Raw genomic sequence first — 20,371 nt, forward strand, 5'->3', positions numbered from 1 at the left:
TGTCTTCCCCTTGAACAGGCACAAGCGTCGCCTTCACCATTAGGGTAACGTGTACTATATTTCTGTTTTAAAGTATAGTAATTTATTTCTAAATTTGCATCTATCCATATGTATTCATACATGACCATATCTATCATCTTTCGTACTTTTTTCAGAGAAATGTCTAAGTAGCCGCTGCGGTTCAACGCCTCTGCAGGGTCTCCGGAAGGGGCGTTTCCCAGGATCTGGAGCGGGCAGGGATCGGAACCTGGGACCTTCCACAGGCAAAGCGTCTGCTCCAGAAGAGACAGGAAGGATAAGCCCCTTCTCTGGGCAGTGAATGCAGGCAAAAACTCTGTATCTCTGATAATGGATGCTCCAGTAAAAGATATGCACTCTGTACATGCCTAAAAGCACTCCATTTTTATAATCGCCATCATTTCACAGATGAAAAATAAGGACTTTTTTGTGTGCCCGTAGGACACCGTGCCCTGTGGCCCAGAGAGATTGGGGCCAACCCTGATCAGGGTACAAGTGAGTCACAAGCAGTAAAAGAAATAAAGGGCATGCATGTTGCAAAAATAGCTCGTTTGAAGTATGGGTCAAACAACATTTATTCTGCAGAATAAAAAGACACAAGAGCTAATTGCTCCCAAAGCATGTGCCTACCTCGCAAGGGAGGTAGCTCGGTATTTATACACTATCTTCTCTGGTGGCTGCATACACAGGCCGTCATTTCTAGCTGAAAAGAAAGTACAAGGAAATACATTTTCTTGGCAAGCATCTACAGCAGGGGTCCCTAACCCCCGGGCCACAGACTGGGACCGGTCCATGGCCTGTTAGGAACCGGGCCACGCAGGTGAGCTGTTTTCATACACACACCCCAGCATACCTGGGCGCGGGGCGCCATCTCGCCTGCCCAGCCAAAGCGAAACCAGGACGCTGGGGTGGGGGGCGGTTACAGAATGGCGCACCCGGCTGGAAGCCGCTCTGGGAGAGCGACTTCCGGGCGTGCCGTTCCGAAGCCCCCTGCCCGCCCCAGTGTCCTGGCTTCGCTTCGGCTGGCCGCCCACCCAGCCGAAGCGAAGCCAGGATGCTGGAGGGGGGGGCTTCCCAAAACCATCCCCTCAACCCCCCCCCCCCAGTCTGTGGGAAAATTGTCTTCCACGAAACCGGTCCCTGGTACCAAAAAGGTTGGGGACCGCTGATCTACAGTACTCACTGTTCCCTGAAGAACATTCACTAGATTTTGGTTATCTTAAGAATGGCTTCTCTTAGACATTTTGCAACATTTCCTTAGCAACTACCATAGCAACTGTGGTTCAGAGCTGAGCACTTTTCCAACATGCAGAGCTGGTCATTTCAAAGGACCAAAAATTAGAGCCAGCCACTTCACAGGGCAAAGAGCCCTGTGTTCAAGCTTCACTGCAGGGAAGCGAGATTTATTTATTTATTCCAAGTAAGCATGGCCTGAAGGGGGGATATGTTAAAAGCAGGCTACCTAAGGTGAATGCGTTCCCCCACTACTGCCGTATTGTGAGGGGTCTCTGCAACGCTCCTGGGGATTTTCTCAATGGGAAAAGCTACTTCGATTGGGGAACAAGAGGGAATGGGGCAGTTGCGGTGGGGGAGGGGCCATGGCACACTGTGACAAAACCTTGTGGGAGCTATGTATTAGGAAAAAGATGTAATAGAAGTCCTTTCAAAAACCACCTTTTCCAGAGGGAAGCGGCAGCTTTGCTGAGGATTGGCCATGGCATCATGGGTCCCAAATGACCCCCGCAGTAAATCACCCGTGATGGAGGCCTTGGACTCAGGACCACAGCTCCAAGCACTCCTGATAGTAGGCCATACTGCCCAGGCTTGATGGGATCTACGTCCAAAACATCAGGAACTATTTGAAAAGTTAGCGATGCTGATAGAAGTCAGTATTCATACATTCACACAAAATAGCACTAAAATATAACTACACCTCACACTGGTCCAGACCTATGCCTCCAATAATACGCTGGAGGGACATTGGCTAACCCTTTCCCAACTCAGGGAACCAGAGACTAAAATTTTGGGTGACAATGGTGGAAGGCATTGCCTGTTGGGCGCCCATCTGGAGTTCTCTCTTTCCTTGGAACAGACAAGGGGGGTCAAGACAATTTGGGATCAGTGCTGCGGGGGGGGGGGCAAGAGCATCTGGGCAGCCATAGGACATTTTGGAGCCCCAGATCCAAGGTCAGAAACAGAGCTTTGACCTTGGAGCCAGGAAAACTCACTCCTGCCCTCTCCCCCTCCCAACTGGCTCAGAGGGATTCATGCCAGCGGCCTCTCCAATGTTGTAGAAGTGGCCTTAGAGTGGGGGAAAGGGGACCTTTCTGTTTGCAAGGAGGGGACTGATCCCCAGGCCTCTGCAGACGCCTTCCCTCCCCCTCCAAGATTCCCTAGCTAGACAGGCAAAAAAAACCCACAGCTCCTCTCACCCTGCATTGGATTCTTTGAAGTTGCTCCCTTCATGGGTTCCTGCCTCTTTAAGAAAACTACAGAGGAAAGAGGGAATTTACAAGAGGGAGGGGGGAAGGACTGGGATCCCTAGACAGGTTTGGTGAGTGACCAGAAGCCTGTGTGAGTGTTCAATCAATGCACACTTTTTAATTTCGATATTCATCATCCTGGGCTGGAGAGTAACAGCAGGAAGGTTTGCGAGGGATATTTGACTGCCTTAGTGAATAGGGTTGCCATACGTCCCGGAAAACCGGGAATGTCCCAATTTCTAGGAGATTCTGAAATGTCCCAACCGGCTGGGCAAGAATCCCGGATTCCTGGTCCAGTTGGCCGGAGAAATTCTGACCTTCAAAATGGTGCCTTGAGCCTGTTCAGTGAATCAGCAATATCAGAGAAAAAGACGCAGCAATCCGGTGCTTTTTCCAGAGCATCACCGCTCCTCCACAGGCTCATCTGAGTCACTCACCGAGACTCACCTTGTTGTGCCTGCGGCTGCGTAGAAGAAAAACAACAGCAAGGAAAGGCACAGTGCTCTCAGGCTACCTGAGTCCCATACAATGCAAAGGAGTTTGGTGAGCTTGGCTGGTTGTGGCCAGACCTTTAGGGTAAACACAGGGCAGAGCTGATGGGTTATTTGTGGGGGACAGGAGTGAGTGAGGAGGAGATGAAGGAGAGAGGGGAGAAAGGAAAGGAAATTCACTCCCCCCAAAAGCACCCTTCAAAAATCCACCTCCTTGGATTTGGGTTGCAAGCCTCAAATCAGTTACTTGGAAGTAAGTTGCAGTAAACTTGAGATGTCTGGTTTTACAGTTGTTGATGTTTTAATTGAAAAATTGGGCTTTCCCTAGACCAGTGGTTCTCAACCTGGGGCACTCCAGATGTGTTGGACTGCATCTCCCAGAATGCCCCAGCTGGCTGGGGCATTCTGGGAGTTGTAGTCCAACACATCTGGAGCGCCCCAGGTTGAGAGGCTGCCCTAGACCTTTACATATTGCTCAATTTAAAAAAAAAAATCCCACACAAACACACCCTGAAAAAATTGTCCTGGTTTTGTAGATTCAGAATATGGCAACCCTTTTAAGTGAAGGAAGGACAGACTGATGAGCACAGAAGCAGGAGGGAGCAGTGGAGAGTTTTGGCTTAATGGGGTGAGCAGGCATCTCCTCTCCCCCCCCCAATAGTCTCAGGAGTGAAAGCTCACAGAAGCAGTGGGGAGGGGCAACAGGAATGCAGCTCCCTTCCACAGGTTTCCCGCCCCCCAAGAACACACTCGCATGCATATGACATGATTATGCATTTAAAATTTTAGGCGACTTTTATTAATTTGCTTAAAATACATTCTTCAAATGCACTTTGCAATTGACTCATGAGCAGGAAGTAGACTCTTGAGTGACACAAGGGACAGCCAATCTCTCCTGCTCAAAACTGGGCCCCTCCTTAAACAGATTGTGTGGATTGGGGCCTGCCTGGGCTCGGTCTTGCAGTGGAGGCCCAAAGTGTGTCAGAGCTATAAGTGGTTTAGGGACGTCGCTCCCCACCCTTAAGGAGAGAGGGTCAGTTGGGATTTTTCCCACATCCCAAATAAAGGGAGAAGGGTGTCTCCAGAGAATGGGGCTGCTGGGTAGGCAAAGATCAGGTCAGCGGTGTCAGCATCGTAGAAGGACACCCGTCCCCCACCATAGTTCAGACTCACGCGGATCCTCTTGAGTTCCTCCCTCATGGAAAGAGGAAAGCTGTGAGAGAGCCGTGAGGCTATGTACTCACCACCCCACTTCCCAATAACCCACATCCCTTCCTCAGGACAAATGTTTATCAAGCCTTTCCTCCTCACAGACTTTCTGGCGACCCCCACAGACCACTGACCCTCATTCCCCACGACAACTTCCCAGAAATGTCTGCCTGCCGTGAATCCCTGATGTCCCAACACAAACGGCATGATGTCAAATCTCTCAGGGTAGTTCAGCAGATTTTGACATTCCCATCCAAGCTTTGCACTTTTATGATCCTCAGACAGGATGAGGCATGGATGCGCTGTGTAGGGATCCAGAGAGACATTTGCTGTGGGAGGTGGGAGAGAGATGACAAGAGAAAAGATAAATTACATTTCATAGAATCATAGAATCATAGAATAGCAGAGTTGGAAGGGGCCTACAAGGCCATCCAGTCCAACCCCCGGCTCAACGCAGGAATCCACCCTAAAGCATATTTAACAGATGGTTGTCCAGCTGTCTATTGAATGCCCCTAGTGTGGGAGAGCCGACAACCTCCCTAGGTCACTGGTTCCATTGTTGTACTTCTCTAACAATCAGGACGTTTTTCCTGATGTCCAGCCGGAATCTGGCTTCCTGTCACTTGAGCCCGTTATTTCATGTCCTGCACTCTGGGATGATCGAGAAGAGATCCTGGCCCTCCTCTGTGTGACAACCTTTCAAGTATTTGAAGAGTGCTATCATGCCTCCCCTCAACCTCCTCTTCCCCAGGCTAAACAGGCCCAGTTCTTTCAGTCTCTCTCCATAGGGTTTTGTTTCCAGACCCCTGATCATCCTCATTGCCCTCCTCTGAACACGCTCCAGCTTGTCTGCGTCCTTCTTGAATTGTGGTGCCCAGAACTGGACGCAATACATCACAGGAATACACTTTCCCCTAAAAAACTGGAGGGTGGGGAGCAGATGACTTCCCAACCTTTGATGGCTTTAAAGGAACATTAAACGAATTGAGAGGTTAGGTCTACCACCAGATCTGATAGTGATTCTCTCTCTACCTGGAAACCCCAATATTAATCTCAGTAGGTTTGCAAGCAGCTGAGTCCACGAATGTTGCTAGCCCAGAAACATCCCAGAAGCCAGCAGGGACCTTATGGCAATTCTTGCATGACTAAGAGAAAGGGAAGGAGTTCCACCTGCATGATCACCTGGAGGAGTTCCCCCTCCCCCTCAGATGGCCAGGTAAGTGGCTGCTGTCTTCATAGAATCATAGAATAGCAGAGTTGGAAGGGGCCTACAAGGCCATCGAGTCCAACCCCCTGCTCAATGCAGGAATCCACCCTAAAGCATCCCTGACAGATGCTTGTCCAGCTGCCTCTTGAAGGCCTCTAGTGTGGGAGAACCCACAACCTCCCTAGGTAACTGATTCCATTGCCGTATTGCTCTAACAGTCAGGAAGTTTTTCCTGATGTCCAGCTGGAATCTGGCTTCCTTTATCTTGAGCCCGTTACTCTGTGCCCTGCACTCTGGGAGGATCGAGAAGAGATCCTCCCAGAGATCCTGTGCAGCATGTGGCCTGGAGCCATAGATGGAAGCAGAATGCTGAACCTAACAGACCCTTTCCCCAAATGGACAGTTATTTCGTCAAAGGACGAAGGATGTGTGTTTTTGTGTGTGCAAAATATATGGAGATAAACAGAACCGCTCGATCCAACTTTCCTATTTGTGTCATCTCTAGTTTGAATGAATGGGAAAATCTAACAAAATGCAAACAGGAAACTTTTGCACATGGCCCCAATCCCTCCGCCCCTGCCCTCCTTTAATTCTGGTGCTCTGTCGTAATCCCCCAGGTTACCTTCCTTCAGCTGAAGACCAGATACCAGAGTGTCTGGGGGAAAGAAAGGGAACAGAGACAAAACATCACACCATTCTACTCACAGAAAATCTTGGAACAATCCCCCCTCCATCATTTGATGTCATTATTTTGTCAATTTCTCCTCTTATTTCAAGAAAAGCTTTAAGGGAAGTCTGATATGAATCTCAGAGAGGTGGTAGTGACTGGGTTTGGATGTCATAAATACCCACAGTTGTTAAATAGCCCTCGATGGGATTTTTTAAACCACAGTACAGTGGAGTTGGAAGGGAAGACAGGGATCATCTAGATCAGCCTTCCTCAACCTGGGGCGCTCCAGATGTGTTGGACTACAATTCCCAGAATGCCCAAGCCAGCTCTGCTGGCTGGGGCACTCTGGGAGTTGTAGTCCAACACATCTGGAGCGCCCCAGGTTGAGGAAGGCTGATCTAGCCCAACCCTCTGTAATATGAAGGAGAACCAATTAAACCTCTTCCTAAAAATCTCCAGAGATGGAGAGCCCACAACCTCCGTAGGTAGACTGTTCTACTGTTGTATGGAACTTTCCGTCAGGAAGCTTTTCCTTATATTTAATCAAAACATGGGTATATGTTAAGCCCCCATGGGTAAATTCAGCCACAGTTGGTTCTCATATCACGCAAACCAGATCATTTTGTCTTCTCAACAGGAAGTTCTCCATTTTTCCTACTCCGCCCACGTTACAGGTGACCTTTGCCACCCATGTCTAGACCAATTCAATGCACAGCATGAAATCCTTTGCAGACACTCCTTGGTACCTTGGAACTGCTTCATAGAAACCTCCAGAATGAGATTTATATCAGAGGTGTCGTGGGTCCTCCACTTCAGTGCAACGGAAAAAGCCGCAGATTTCTCAAACTTATTCTCCCCAAACCTGGAGGAGAGAAACAAATGTTGTCCCAGCCTCTGTCGAATCTAGAATTCCCCCCAAAGAAAGGAAGAGAGAAAGAAGGAAGTGGCAGAAGGCTAAAAGTCATGGGCAGCTGCAGACAGGCAGAGGAAGATGGAGGTGCTTTGCAGAGGAGGTTAAAAACCTTAAAAACATTCAGTTGATACAATTAAAACAAGCAAGATTTACAAGAGCCCTCACAATGGCTCCCAAATCCCCAAAGCCAGGCCTCTGGAAGCCCAAGCAGGCATCATAAGAAACAGTGGTGCAGCTAGGCTTGAACCTTGGGACAGATGCATTAGGCCTCCAGTCCTGTGGGTCCCCAAATGGTGACCTAGAGAGCAGCAGATGATCTGAGCGTGACAAACATGTCAACATGTGAGCTATATCACAGCACCATCTAGAGGCTTTCTAATGAAACATATAGAACTTGCTGAGAAAAAATAAAAAAGGGGGGGGAACACGTGAAAGGAGCCAATTGTAATCCTGCAACGGATACGGAAGCAGATGTCCTGGTAAAGTTGCAGGATCTTAGCATAATGTGGAGAAGCCACCAGTCACCCTCCTCTAGGATACTCCATTCCATTTCCACCCATTTTCTTCCCACCATTCAGCCAGCATTCCATCTCTCCTGAGGATGCTCAGTCCCGATTGGTCTGTTTTGAGGATTGTACTTCAGCAAACCTTGGGCTTCCGTGAAGCTGTTTTGGCTACATAAGCCATAGCACTCATGCCTGAACGTCAGAAATACAGGGAATGCTACTGCCACTACTACGGATTCCATCACACCAGTGTTTTAGCCCACAGTTGCCATGCTTTGTATGTTGATGTGCAGCACAGGACTCACATGACGTCATCCCTGTCCTGTCCTGATTTCACCTCTTCCCCCCCTTCTTTGCAATGTTTTTTGGAGCTGGGAAAGTCCGGTTTTCCCAGCAATGCAAAAGGACACCGCTCCACCCTCAACATGTATTTCTATCCAATCCGATGTTCTGTGGGCGTGTGTTCAAGGGCAGTCTAGCAGATGAACAGGGGGGGGGGGACGTGCCTGGAAGGCAGGGAGGAGGTGCAAAGGCCATAGCGTTCAACGCACAATTCTGTGGAAATGTACAGCAGGCACCCGCAAAACTTGCAGGATTGCTTTATAAAGTGACCGGCAGAGATATTCCAATGGAAAGTTTATCTTGCATATTTTGCATATATCTGTTCATTTGAGACATCATTCATGCAACTAGATATTACTTGGGAGCCAAGCGTCTTGAAGACAGGAGGGAGTATTTAGTCCTCCGTCTTTCTTGTTACAAGCTTGAAGATTTACAAGAGCCAACTTTGGGTCCAATAGGAACTCCCTATATCTGGGGCATAAAAAGTTTTTTAATATTTGTATATATTTTTTAAAAAATCCACATATCCCTTTCCCACTGAGGAAGACCTGTATGGTTGAAACGCGTTTGGGGATTTTTGTTTGATGTTAAAATTTTAAATGTATGTATTTGCTTTAAGACTAAAAACATTTTCTACTAATATGATTTTATTGTAATAAGCATAGTTACACCTAAATTTGATATATTGTTTGTATCAGTTTTCTTAAACTTACTTTGTTTTGACGATAGAGATATTCCAACAGCCAAAGGGCATCTGATTTGTGTGTTTTTGTTAAAAAAAAAATCTATGCACACATACATATATATTGAAGGACAGGCCGTGTGTGTGTATTTTTCCTCCCTTCTGGATGATAGGAGCTTCTGAGCTGCAGACAGACTGGGTTATTCCTGGCACCACTTCTCAGGACAGAAGTTACAAGCAAGAAGCAAGCAAGCGAGGGGAGAACTCAGCCAGTGATGTCATCAGATACCCCAGGGAGGGATGGAGGGAAGTTGACTGACCCAGAAGATCCAGTTCTAGAGAGCCACGGAGGACTCCTCTGTGTGTGTCCGTGCGTTTGACCAATGGAGTGTGCATGAGAGGTGCACCGTGTGAGGCAGGAAGAGGAAGAGGGCAGCGCCTTTGCGAGAGACTTACGAGAGTCTCTTATCAGTCAGAGGAGATCTCGCTTCTTCTTCCTTCCCCCTCCAAAGAGAACTTCCCTGAGAGCCGGTTAGAGGGACAAAGGCCATAGCTTTCTACACACAATGCTGTTAAAATGTACAGCACGCACCCACAAATAAGCGCACCAGCGCTCTTTGGGGGGCTTGGAAGCACGTGGCAAGGAGAACCATGCAACACCTCCTCGGTTCATGCTCCAAAGCATCAAAGGCAGGGGTGAGGGGGACTGGGTTTGCCTGGTGCCCTTTCCACAAGGCTTGGACACAACAGGAGATATCCACGACACTATATAGGGGAGAGAAGTCCTTGTTTTTCCCAGCTCTGTTCAGCCACAAGAGAAGCTACTGCCTGAGGAAAAAGCAGAGCAACACCTAGTAGCCCCATGTCCATCACAGTCAGCACAAGGGGTGGGGGTTAGTTGTCCAACCAACAACAACCAATAAAGTGTAGGGGGAGGGACGAAGGAGATCCGCAGGCAGATGCAATAGCCGATTCGCAGATGCACAGAGGAGGAGAGGTGTAAAGATGCATGAACCCTAAAAGCACACAGATGTAAGTGGTCAGGGCTTCACACTAGGGCTGTGCTCCGCTCTGCTTCAGTTCCCTGAATCCGGAGCGGAGCAATCCGATCTGCCTCCGCCAAAGGCGGATCCAAATTGGGTCGAGGGAGCTGCGAATCGAGGCGAAGCAGTTCACCTTGATCTGGAGCTCCGGACGCAGGTAAATGGGAGAGGAAGGGGGCTCACCTGGCGCCTCAGTTGAAGCCGGTGACAGACACAGTTAAGTGGGGTGGGAGGGGGGTTTACCTGGCTCCACCACAGTCCATGTGGCGACGGTGGCAGAGCCAGTTAAGGGGGAGGGGGGGCTTATTTGGTCCCCATTTGGTCCCCCCTTCCCCACTTACCTGCCTCCACCATCCACCACAGAGGCAAGTAAGGGGGGAAGGGGGACAAAATCTCGATCCGGCCCTCCAGATCTCGCTCCACGGAGCAGAGCGAGGGAGGGTCGGATCGACCTGAAGCGGTTCTGGCCCAATCCTGAAGTTCCGGATCAGGCCACAAAGCAGTTTGGGGGGTGGGGGTTCCATGCACAGCCCTACATCACATGCAGTGGAAATGAAGAGGGACGATATGAGGGCAAACCAAGGCAAAAGTGTAGGTGTGATGGAGCCCTCTATGAGAAGAGATTTCACATGGCTGTAAAACTTTCCTGAAGTTTAAGCTGTGGGGGGCTGGTAATTTAAAGATACATGGGACTAGTTACATTATTAATTACCTTTTGAATGCTCCCTTTGGGTTTCTTTTACTAAAACGAATACAGAGTAGAGCAAGCAGAGAAGAAGACTTGGTGTAATGTAATGTAGCAACCCCCTCTGGGAGAGTAAGTGTGTTATAACTCTGAAAGCATGTTGATATTGTCATCTATGATATCGGAACGCCGCCTGCCCCAAGGAGCCTGGAGAACCACAGGTCATTCGTGCTCTGCTGAGCCATCCAAGTACCGTAGGGTTGCCATATTCTGAATCCACAAAACCGGGACAATTCTTTTTTGGGGTGGGGGGCTACGATTTAAAAAAAAACTGAGCAATATGTAAAGGTCTAGGGAAAGCCCAATTTTTCAATTAAAACATCAACAACTGTAAAACCAGACATCTTAAATTCACTGCAACTTACTTCCAAGTAACAGATTTGAGGCTTGCAACCCAAATCCAAGGAGGTGGATTGTTGAGGGTGATTTTTTGGGGAGCGGCTTTCCTTTCTCCCCTCTCTCCTTTCCTCTCCTTCACCCCCTCGTCCCCCACTCGCTCCCTCCCTCCTGTCCCCCACAAAACTCTCTTTCTTCCCCCACAAATAACCCAGCAGCTCCGCCCCACGCTTACCCTAAAGGTCTGACCACAACCAGCCAAGCTCACCAAACCCCTTTGCATTGCATGGGACTCAGGTAGCCTGAGGAGAGCACGTGCGCCTTTCCTCGCTGTTGTTCCTCTTCTATTTATTTATTTGTTACATTTCTATACCGCCCAATAGCCGGAGCTCTCTGGGCGGTTCACAAAAATTAAAAACATTCAAAGTATAAAACAACAGTCTAAAACCGTAATATAAAATACAATATAAAAGCTCAACCAGATAAAAGCAGCAATGCAAAATTACAAATTTAAAACACCACGTTAAAATGTATTTATAGACTGTTAAAATGCTGGGAGAATAAAAAGGTCTTCACCTGGTGTCTAAAGGCATGGCCTCCTTAGGGAGCTCATTCCACAGCCGGGGTGCCACAGCAGAGAAGTCCCTCCTCCTAGTAGCCACCTGCCTCACTTCCTTTGGCAGGGGCTCGTGGAGAAGGACCCCTGAGGACCCCCTACGCATCCGCAGGCGCAATAAGGTGAGTCACGGTGAGTGACTCAGATGAGCCTGTGGAGGAGCGGTGATGCTCTGGAAAAGGCGCCGAATTGATGCGTCTTTTTCTCTGCTGCCGCCGCTCCACTGAGCAGGATCAAGGCACCATTTTGGAGGTCAGAATTCCTCTGGCCAGCTGGACCAGGAATCTGGAATTCTTGCCCAGCTGGTCGGGACGTTTCAGAATCTCCCGGAAATCGGGACATTCCCAGTTTTCCAGGATGTATGGCAACCCTACGGTACTGTGCAATTTGATGAACAGGCCTGGCCCAAGGTAGGTCGCCACCTGAAGTGGAAACCCGCCATGACCCTCTCCCATCTCCCCTCCCACAGTCCCGCGATCCCCTCCCTCTCCCCACACTCCATCTGTGCTCTTGCCTGCCACCAGGCAGCCTACCCCCCTTGCCATGAACGTGTGTACCCACATTGCCAGCGCGTTCCCTGTAAGGTCCTCCTGCCTTCAGGAGCCACGCGATGCCTGTGCAGCAGGCTGGCAACACAGGTGTGCGTGTCTCTGCTAGGGAAAGGGAACTGGCTAACTTGGCCCATGGGGCTGAGAGGCATGGCACAGCGGGAGGCGCGCAGGTGAGCAAGCGGCTGTTGCTTCCTGGGCCTGCTGGCTGCCTGCACAGGCAGCAAAGAACTCCGGATCCACCTGCTGCGCCCGCTTCCTACCTCTTAATGGTAGGGCCGGCCCTGAGTACGAAAAGAAATGAGCGGGATCCACTTACCTCTTCAAGGTGCTTCTGATATCCTAGAGGGAGTGGAGAGAAATAACAGGGAGCTCAGCGCTTAGCATTCTGGGAAGGAAACCTCTGACAAAATAAATACAGCAGGCAATGCAAAATCGATTTAAAACTCGTAGAAATTGAATCCGATAAATCCGTATAGGACAAGAATTCTGAAAATGAGTAGATGCCAAGCATCCGTCTAGGCCGGGACCAGAAGGTTCGAGCATATAAGACCCACTCTGGCCTGCTTTCATTGGCTGCCTGTATGTTTCCGAGTCCAATTCAAGGTGCTGGTTTTAACCTATAAAGCCTTACATGGCTTGGGACCACAATACCTGACAGAACGCCTTTAATGACATGAACCTACCCGTACTCTGCACTCAACATCTAAGGTCCTCCTCTAGGTGCCTACTCCAAGGGAAGCTCAAAGGACAGCAACAAGAGAAAGGGCCTTTTCTGTGGTGGCCCCCCAATTGTGGAACAATCTTCCTGACGAGGCCCACATTGTTATTTCTTCAGCGCCAGGTCAAGACTTTTATCTTCTCCCAGGCATTTAGCAATATCTGATAAGTCTGGGTATGTTTTTGTGATTTTTAATTTTTTGTATATTGTTTAAGTGTTTTATCCTATGCAAACCACCCAGAGAGCTTTCATAGTGTTATATCCTGCTTTTTATTCCACGTTTGTAATGATTTGACACAAGGTGTAGATCTGGCCTAAATGGCTAGAGTGAAAACAACCCTCTAGTTCAGAGTTTATTCACACAAAGGTGAATAAATTATTATTAATAATATTATTTATTACATTTTTATATGGCCCAATAGCCGAAGCTCTCTGGGCGGTTCACAAAAATTAAAACCATGAAGAGCATAAAAAAACCCAACAATTTAAAAACACAAATACAAAATACAATATAAAAAGCACAACCAGGATAAAACCACACAGCAAAACTTGAAATAGGTTAAAATATGGAATTAAAAGAGCAAAGTTTAAATTTAAGTTAAATTAAGTGTTAAAATACTGAGAAAATAAAAAGGTCTTCAGCTGGCGATGGAAGGAGTACACTGTAGGCGCCAAGTGAACCTCTCTGGGGAGCTCGTTCCACAGCCGGGGTGCCACAGCAGAGAAGGCCCTCCTCCTAGTAGCCACCTGCCTCACTTCCTTTGGCAGGGGCTCACGGAGAAGGACCCCTGTGGATGATCTTAAGGTCCGGGCAGGCACATAAACTGTTGTGTTCCTCTTTTATATGGTCTTGGACATAATAAACCCATTACCTGAAACACTAATTTGGCCTCCCCATGCCTTGGGTAGTTAAATAAAACACATATTTTAACACTTAATTTTAACTTAAATTTAAATTTTACTGTTCTAACGCTGTATTTTAATCTTATATCAATTTTGCTGCTTGGTTTTATTCTGGTTGTGCTATTTATACTGTATTTTGTAATTGTGCTTTTAACCTGTTGGTTGTTTTATTATGGTTTTAATTTTTGTGAGCCGCCCAGAGAGCTTCGGCTATTGGGTGGTATAGAAATGTAATAGATAAATAAATAAAAAGTCCAGAACTCATATGCTCAGGAAGAGAAACCTCGGCTGTTCCTGCCGTCTTACCTGCAGGAGTTCACTTGCAGGCAGTTGAATCTTCTCTTCCATTTCCTGCATTGTTCTTTCCAGAGATGAGAGTTCCTCTGAGATTTTGGCCAAGTGCTCATCCCGTGTCCTTGCGATCTCCTTTTCCACCTCGTCCATCTGGACCAGGAGAAGCTTCTCCTGCTCTTCCAGAAACTGGCGCAGTTGTTGGAACTGAACCACTGTCTTTTTCCTCCCTGCTTCCATTTGGTCCTGTAACAAGCCGGTGAAAAGACGTCAAGCACGGAGAGCTTTATCCCATGTACCTGTTTGCCTTGAATTATCCCCTACAGCGCTAAGCTGTCAGCGTTGTTGTTATTGCTACCAGTGGCAAGATCCTTTGCATACCAGGAAATAGGTTTAAGGTGGGAAATGTAAAAAAATCATTAAAAATCAACTGATGACCCAATCCAATTCAAATTTTGCATGCTTAAAGCTGTCCTTAATATCTATTACTGAGCCAATTTTGATGTCTTTGTCTTTAAAGCTTATGCAGATGTAAGCATTTGTTTAATTTTTCTTCAAATCCTGCTCCTGTGCCCCAGTGGCCGCTCGGATGATACGCTCAAAAACTAGTATCAAAATACGGCGAGTCTTTTGCCTTTATAGCACAATTAAAGCAGGATGCCTGGGAGTACTTCACAATAAAAGCAGATTATAAGATGGGAAACTTCTGAGTCCTTTGCACGCAATTCGCAGTGATTGCACAGTGTAACGCTGGTGTGATAAAGCTCTGAATGCATTCCTCCACTCTTAAGGGAGAGATTAAGAGAATTGTATATGAAGGACACTTCCAGACTACACAAAGAGATTATATCAGCTTTATTTATTTATTTGTAACATTATATATTACCTTATCTGCTAAAAAGCCTCCAAAGTAGTGTGCAATGGTTTAAACCAATAAATCCTTGCAGCAACAAAAACAAAAACCGTAAAAACTATACATTTGAAAAGGCTAAATTGAAAAGGTGCAGCTTTACACCCTTTCAAAAGGCCAAAAGAGGGGGGCTGCAATTGTAGTTCTGGAGGGAGCACATTCCATTCTTGGAGGGAAACTTGGGGGAGAAACCCCTTTTCATTATTATTATTATTTATTTATATAGCACCATTAATGTACATGGTGCTGTACAGAGTAAAACAATAAATAGCAAGACCCTGCCGCATAGGCTTACATTCTAATAAAATCATAATAAAGCAAGAAGGAGGGTAAGAGAATGCACCAAACAGGCAGTATAAAAGTCAGAACAATTCAAGTTTTAAAAGCTTTAGGAAAAAGAAAAGTTTTTAGTTGAGCTTTAAAAGCTGCGATTGAACTTGTAGTTCTCAAATGTTCTGGAAGAGCGTTCCAGGCATAAGGGGCAGCAGAAGAAAATGGACGAAGCCAAGCAAGGGAAGTAGAGACCCTTGGGCAGGCGAGAAACATGGCATCAGAGGAGCGAAGAGCACGAGCGGGGGAATAGTGTGAGATGAGAGAGGAAAGATAGGAAGGAGCTAGACAGTGAAAAGCTTTGTAGGTCAACAGGAGAAGTTTATATTGGATTCTGAAGTGAATTGGAAGCCAATGAAGAGATTTCAGAAGTGGAGTAACATGGTCAGAGCGGCAAGCCAAGAAGATGATCTTAGCAGCAGAGTGGTGGACAGAAACCAACGGACTGATGTGAGAAGAAGGAAGGCCAGTGAGAAGAAGGTTGCAGTAGTCCAATCGAGAAATAACCAATGCATGAACAAGAGTCTTGGCAGAAGAGACAGACAAAAATGATCGAATCCTGGCAATATTATACAGGAAAAAACGACAGGATTTAGCTACTGACTCAATATGAGGAATAAAGGAGAGCGAGGAGTCAATTATAAAGCCAAGACTACGAGTTTCCTTGACTGGAGTAAGTGTAACATTATTGACAGTAAGAGAGAATGAGAGATGAGGAGAAGGCTTAGGAGGAAAAATATGCATGTCCAGCCCCTGTGGGTTCTGGTGCTCTCAAAGGGGCCTCTCCTGCATTCGCGAGGAAAGAGTTTTCAAACAACGTACACAGGCCCCACCTTTAGCGTGGCCTTTCATGGACATCTTATGGGAGTTCAAATCGGTTCATTCCAAATCAAAAAGGTTTATTTACTTATTTATTGCATTTACATCCCACCTTTTTCCCTCCAACGAACCTAAGGCAGCGTACATAATCCTCCTCTCCATTTTATCTTCACAACAACAACAACCCTGTGAGGTGGGTTGGGCTGAGGGCCTGTGACCGGCCCAAAGTCACCCAGTGGGTTTCCATGACCGAGTGGGGACTAGAACCCGGATCTCCCAACTCCCAATCCAACACTTTAGCCACTACACCACACTCGTTCGGAGGAGCAGGGCTTCATCATACCCTTCCGTATATTTCATTTCCCCGGGAAATTCTTTGTTGTCCATGTTCATTTTCCAGCCACATTGACACTTACCAGCAGGGCTTGGCTTTCCTTTTCTGTGTCTGCTCTACATGCCAGAATTTTCACTTTCTCCTTCCTCAGAGACTCCAGGCAGCGACAGATCCGATCCTGGAGAGTAGACAAAAAATGCTAGTTTGTTCTTCAGTAGAAGTTTAGGGCCCAATCAATAAGATCTGGACTCCCAGGCTGAGGGCACAGCTGGAGGAGTACAGAGACGATCTTTACCTCTGCACTCCTACCTCTCCATATTTTAGTTATGGCATTTTCACCCATTTAGCTGAAGCGTCCGGTGGGAGTGGGGGGACAGAGGCTGGAGAAGGCCGGGGATAGCCAGCCCAGTTCTCTCTGAGACCGCTGGGACAGAGAAGTGGTGGAAGAGGGATGCTCGGACTCTTGGATCCAAGGTTAGAGCTCTGATTCTGGCCTTGGATACAGGATTCCAAATTATCCCATGCCCCCGCCTCACAATGCTGTTTAGAACAGTGGTTCTCAACCTTCCTAATCCCGTGACCCTTTAATACAGTTCCTCATGTTGTGGTGACCCCCAACCATAAAATTATTTTCGTTGCTACTTCATAACTATAATTTTGCTACTGTGATGAATCGTAATGCAAATATCTGATATGCAGGATGTATTTTCATTGTTACAAATTGAACATAATTAAAGCATAGTGATCAATCACAAAAACAATATGTAATTATATATTGTGAAATATTTATTTCTAATTACAAATAAATGAAATTTTGTCTTGAAGCATGGTGTAGCATGGGTAACACTCTTAATATAACAACAGTAAACTACATTGCTACATTTTGCGACAGTATGCGTAAAAAGCCAACGTCAGTGCGAAGGTTGAGATTGCTTTTTTCTCGCCAAATCAGAAATTCTCGGGGCAGTCTTTGCAAGAGCACAACGAAGATCCTCTTCCACAACAAGTCTACTCATTTTACCTCCAATACTGCTGCTTTCAACAAAGTAGCCGCTTTTAACAGAGTAGCTGCTTGTACGGGGTGTATGTGATAGGGTTGGCGCAATGATGTCATCACGCCGGGCACTCATATGTGGGTGTATCTGCATGTGGGCGGACCCCCCTGGGGACGGATAGAGGAGCGGTGTCTCGGTTCCTAAGACCATCGGAAATATGTGTTTTCCGATGCTCTTAGGCGACCCCTGTGAAAGTGTTGTTCGACCCCCAAAGGGGTCGCGACCCACAGGTTGAGAACCACTGGCTAGAATCATAGAATACCGTCTTTTTTTCGATTCTAAGACGCACTCTACCCCCCATATAAACATCTCTAAAAACGGGGTGCGACTTAGAATTGTGGGTGTGATTATTATTCTTAGAATCAAAGCTTTTTTCCTGTTGGTGGCACTGAAATTAATGTGCATCTTACAATCGATGGTGTCTTGCAATCGAAGAAATACGGTAGTAGAGTTGGAAGGGGCCTATAAGGCCATCAAGTCCAATCCCCTGCTCAGTGCAGGAATCCACCCTAAAGCACACCTGACAGATGGCTGTCCAGCTGCCTCTTGAAGGCTTCTAGTGTGAGAGAGCCCACAACCTCCCTAGGTAACTGGTTCCATTGTTGTACTGCTCTAACAGTCAGGAAGTTTTTCCTGATGTCCAGCTGGAATCTGGCTTCCTTTAACTTGAGCCCATTATTCCGTGTCCTGCACTCTGGGATGACCGAGAAGAGATCCTGGCCCTCCTCTGTGTGACAACCTTTTAAGTATTTGAAGAGTGCTATCATGTCTCCCCTCAATCTTCTCTTCTCCAGGCTAAACATGCCCAATTCTTTCAGTGTCTCTTCATAGGGCTTTGTTTCCAGACCCCTGATCATCCTGGTTGCCCTCCGCTGAACACGCTCCAGCTTGTCTGTGTCCTTCTTGAATTGTGGAGCCCAGAACTGGATGCAATACTCTAGATGAGACCTAACTAGGGCTGAATAGAGAGGAACCAGTACTTCACGCAATTTGGAAGTTATACTTCTAGGGGCTATTCCCATCAGTATAGATATATTTCAAATGCTACTGAGAAACAACGGCACGTTTTAAGGCATTTTCTCCTCTGCCTTCCAGGGCTCTGTGTGTGTGTGTGTGTGTGTGTGTGTGTGTGTGTAGGAGTCTCCTAGCTGCCTCCCTCTGCAGGAGCAATTTATTGCATGCTCCTGAACCTCCCGGATGTCTCCTGCCCTTTACTCCCATTGCCCTGCTTTCAAAAAGATCAGAGGTAAGATAGTTTTAAAAGTTCACGGTGCCAGATTGGCAGTGTGTAATGCTGGCGCACCCCAGAATCAATGTCTTCGGTTGATTCAGAGCACCCCCATTAAGTTCAATGGGGCTTACGCCCAGGTAAGTGTGTCTACGGTTGACTTGCAGCACAATTTTACATCTCCTCTGAAGAAAGCCAGAGCTTTCCTAGGGGCTGCAAGGAAACAGTATAGCACAAGATAACCTAGGAAAACAACTTTCCCCACCCACAGCTCCTTTGCACAAATGCCAGGGTGATATGGAGGCACTGCCTCAATTTAAAATACATGTCTGGCATGTAAAGATGCCCATCCTAATCCTGCAAAGAAACCAAAAGCAGAAAGCCCCAGTAAGGCTGCAGGTGTTTTGCTTACAGTAAAGCCCCCCTTTATCCCAGTAAAGCATAATAGATTGAATAGGCTGCTACAATCAGTTGGAATCTGGGTTTAACACTCCTGAAAAGGAAAAGGGAGGAACATTGGAGTCCCATAAATGGTGAGTCCTATTCCCTGTAAAAATTGTATGAAATCAATAACATCCGTTTTTAACTTTGTGGATCTGAGTTTTATCCAGTTCTATTTCCAGCTTTCTCACTTTACCCCACCTTCAGCAATCTCCTGCCCTGGCACATCTCAATGTCTCAGTCCATGTAAGTGACATTATGAAAAGGAGGACAGGGCTCCTGTATCTTTAACAGTTGTATTGAAAAGCGAACTTCAGCAGGTGTTATTTCTATGCATGCAGCACCTGGTGAAATTCCCTCTTCATCACACCAGTTAAAGCTGCAGGAGCCCTGCCCTCTTTTAAATCTGGTCGCTCTAGTATAGCTAATGCAGCTTTAACTGTTGTGATGCAGAGGGAATTTCACCAGGTTCTCCATATATACAAACGACACCTGCCGAAAGTCCCTTTTCTATGCAACTGTTAAAGATACAGGAGCCCTGTCCTCCTTTTCATAATGTCACTTACATGGACTGAGTCACTGAGACATTCTCGATCCTCCCAGAGTGCAGGACACAGAATAACGGGCTCAAGTTAAAGGAAGCCAGATTCCAGCTGGACATTAGGAAAAACTTCTTGACTGTTAGAGCAGTGCGACAATGGAATCAGTTACCTAGGGAGGTTGTGGGCTCTCCCACACTAGAGGCCTTCAAGAGGCAGCTGGACAACCATCTGTCAGGGATGCTTTAGGGTGGATTCCTGCATTGAGCAGGGGGTTGGACTCGATGGCCTTGTAGGCCCCTTCCAACTCTGCTATTCTATAATTCTATGATTCTATGATACAGGAGCCCTGTCCTCCTTTTCGTATGGCCACCCTACGTAAGGGGGATTTGTCTTTACCTTGTACTCCTGGGCAGCCTCCTGCACGAGAACCACGTTGTGAGCTCGGTGCTCCTTGGATCTCTCACACATATCGCAGACGGGGGCCTCGTCGACCTTGCAAAAGAGGTTCAGGGGCTCCTGGTGCCTCTTGCAGACCTCCCCGCCCCCCTGCTCCGGCTTCATCTCTTTGGCAATCTCCACCATGTTGGCCAGCAGCCTGTTCGGCTTCAGGCTCCGCTTCCGAACTTTCTCTCGGCACTCGGGGCAGGCGGCTCCCGTGGGCGAATTCCTCCAGTACCTCTCGAGGCAGGGATGGCAAAAGTTGTGCCCGCAGTCTATGGTCACGGGCTCCGTGAAGAAGTCCAGGCAAATGGAGCAAGTCACTTCATCGCGAAGCCTCTTCCTGGGGCTGTCAGCAGCAGCAGCAGCAGCAGCCATGGCTCCAAGCAAAGACCAAAACGATGCAAACTGGTTTAGCCTCGGGTTTTGTCGCCGGCTCCTCTTCCTCCCCGCCCAGGCGTGGATTCGCTGCAGATGGGATGGGGCGTTCCCCTTTCTAGCAGGGCTGGACCTCGGGGCAGAGGAGGAGGAGGAGGCGGGGCTGCTCCCT

The 20,371-nt window shown here is 47.5% G+C and overlaps 1 protein-coding gene across 1 annotated transcript; it reads right to left on the bottom strand.

Moving 5' to 3' along the window:
• Window positions 1-4,012: 4,012 nt before the first annotated feature.
• Window positions 4,013-20,199, bottom strand: LOC134395580 (tripartite motif-containing protein 10-like). The gene is made up of 7 exons (XM_063121741.1): window positions 19,780-20,199; window positions 16,200-16,295; window positions 13,740-13,970; window positions 12,129-12,151; window positions 6,825-6,940; window positions 6,031-6,105; window positions 4,013-4,530 (listed from the first exon to the last, which is right to left on the bottom strand). Exons 1-7 carry the CDS (start codon window positions 20,197-20,199, stop codon window positions 4,013-4,015), a joined length of 1,479 nt encoding a protein of 492 aa, XP_062977811.1.
• Window positions 20,200-20,371: the final 172 nt, after the last annotated feature.

Source organism: Elgaria multicarinata, chromosome 3, assembly GCF_023053635.1.
Source record: "Elgaria multicarinata webbii isolate HBS135686 ecotype San Diego chromosome 3, rElgMul1.1.pri, whole genome shotgun sequence".
NCBI lineage: Eukaryota > Metazoa > Chordata > Lepidosauria > Squamata > Anguidae > Elgaria > Elgaria multicarinata.

Excerpts from the sequence above, each read along its gene's own strand:
- LOC134395580 (XM_063121741.1), bottom strand. The coding sequence starts at position 20,199 with ATGGCTGCTGCTGCTGCTGCTGCTGACAGCCCCAGGAAGAGGCTTCGC. Across the intron at positions 13,971-16,199 it reads AGGAAAGCCAAGCCCTGCTG|GACCAAATGGAAGCAGGGAG; the intron begins GTAAGTGTCAAT and ends GGCTTGTTACAG. Across the intron at positions 12,152-13,739 it reads CTGCAAGTGAACTCCTGCAG|GATATCAGAAGCACCTTGAA; the intron begins GTAAGACGGCAG and ends CACTCCCTCTAG.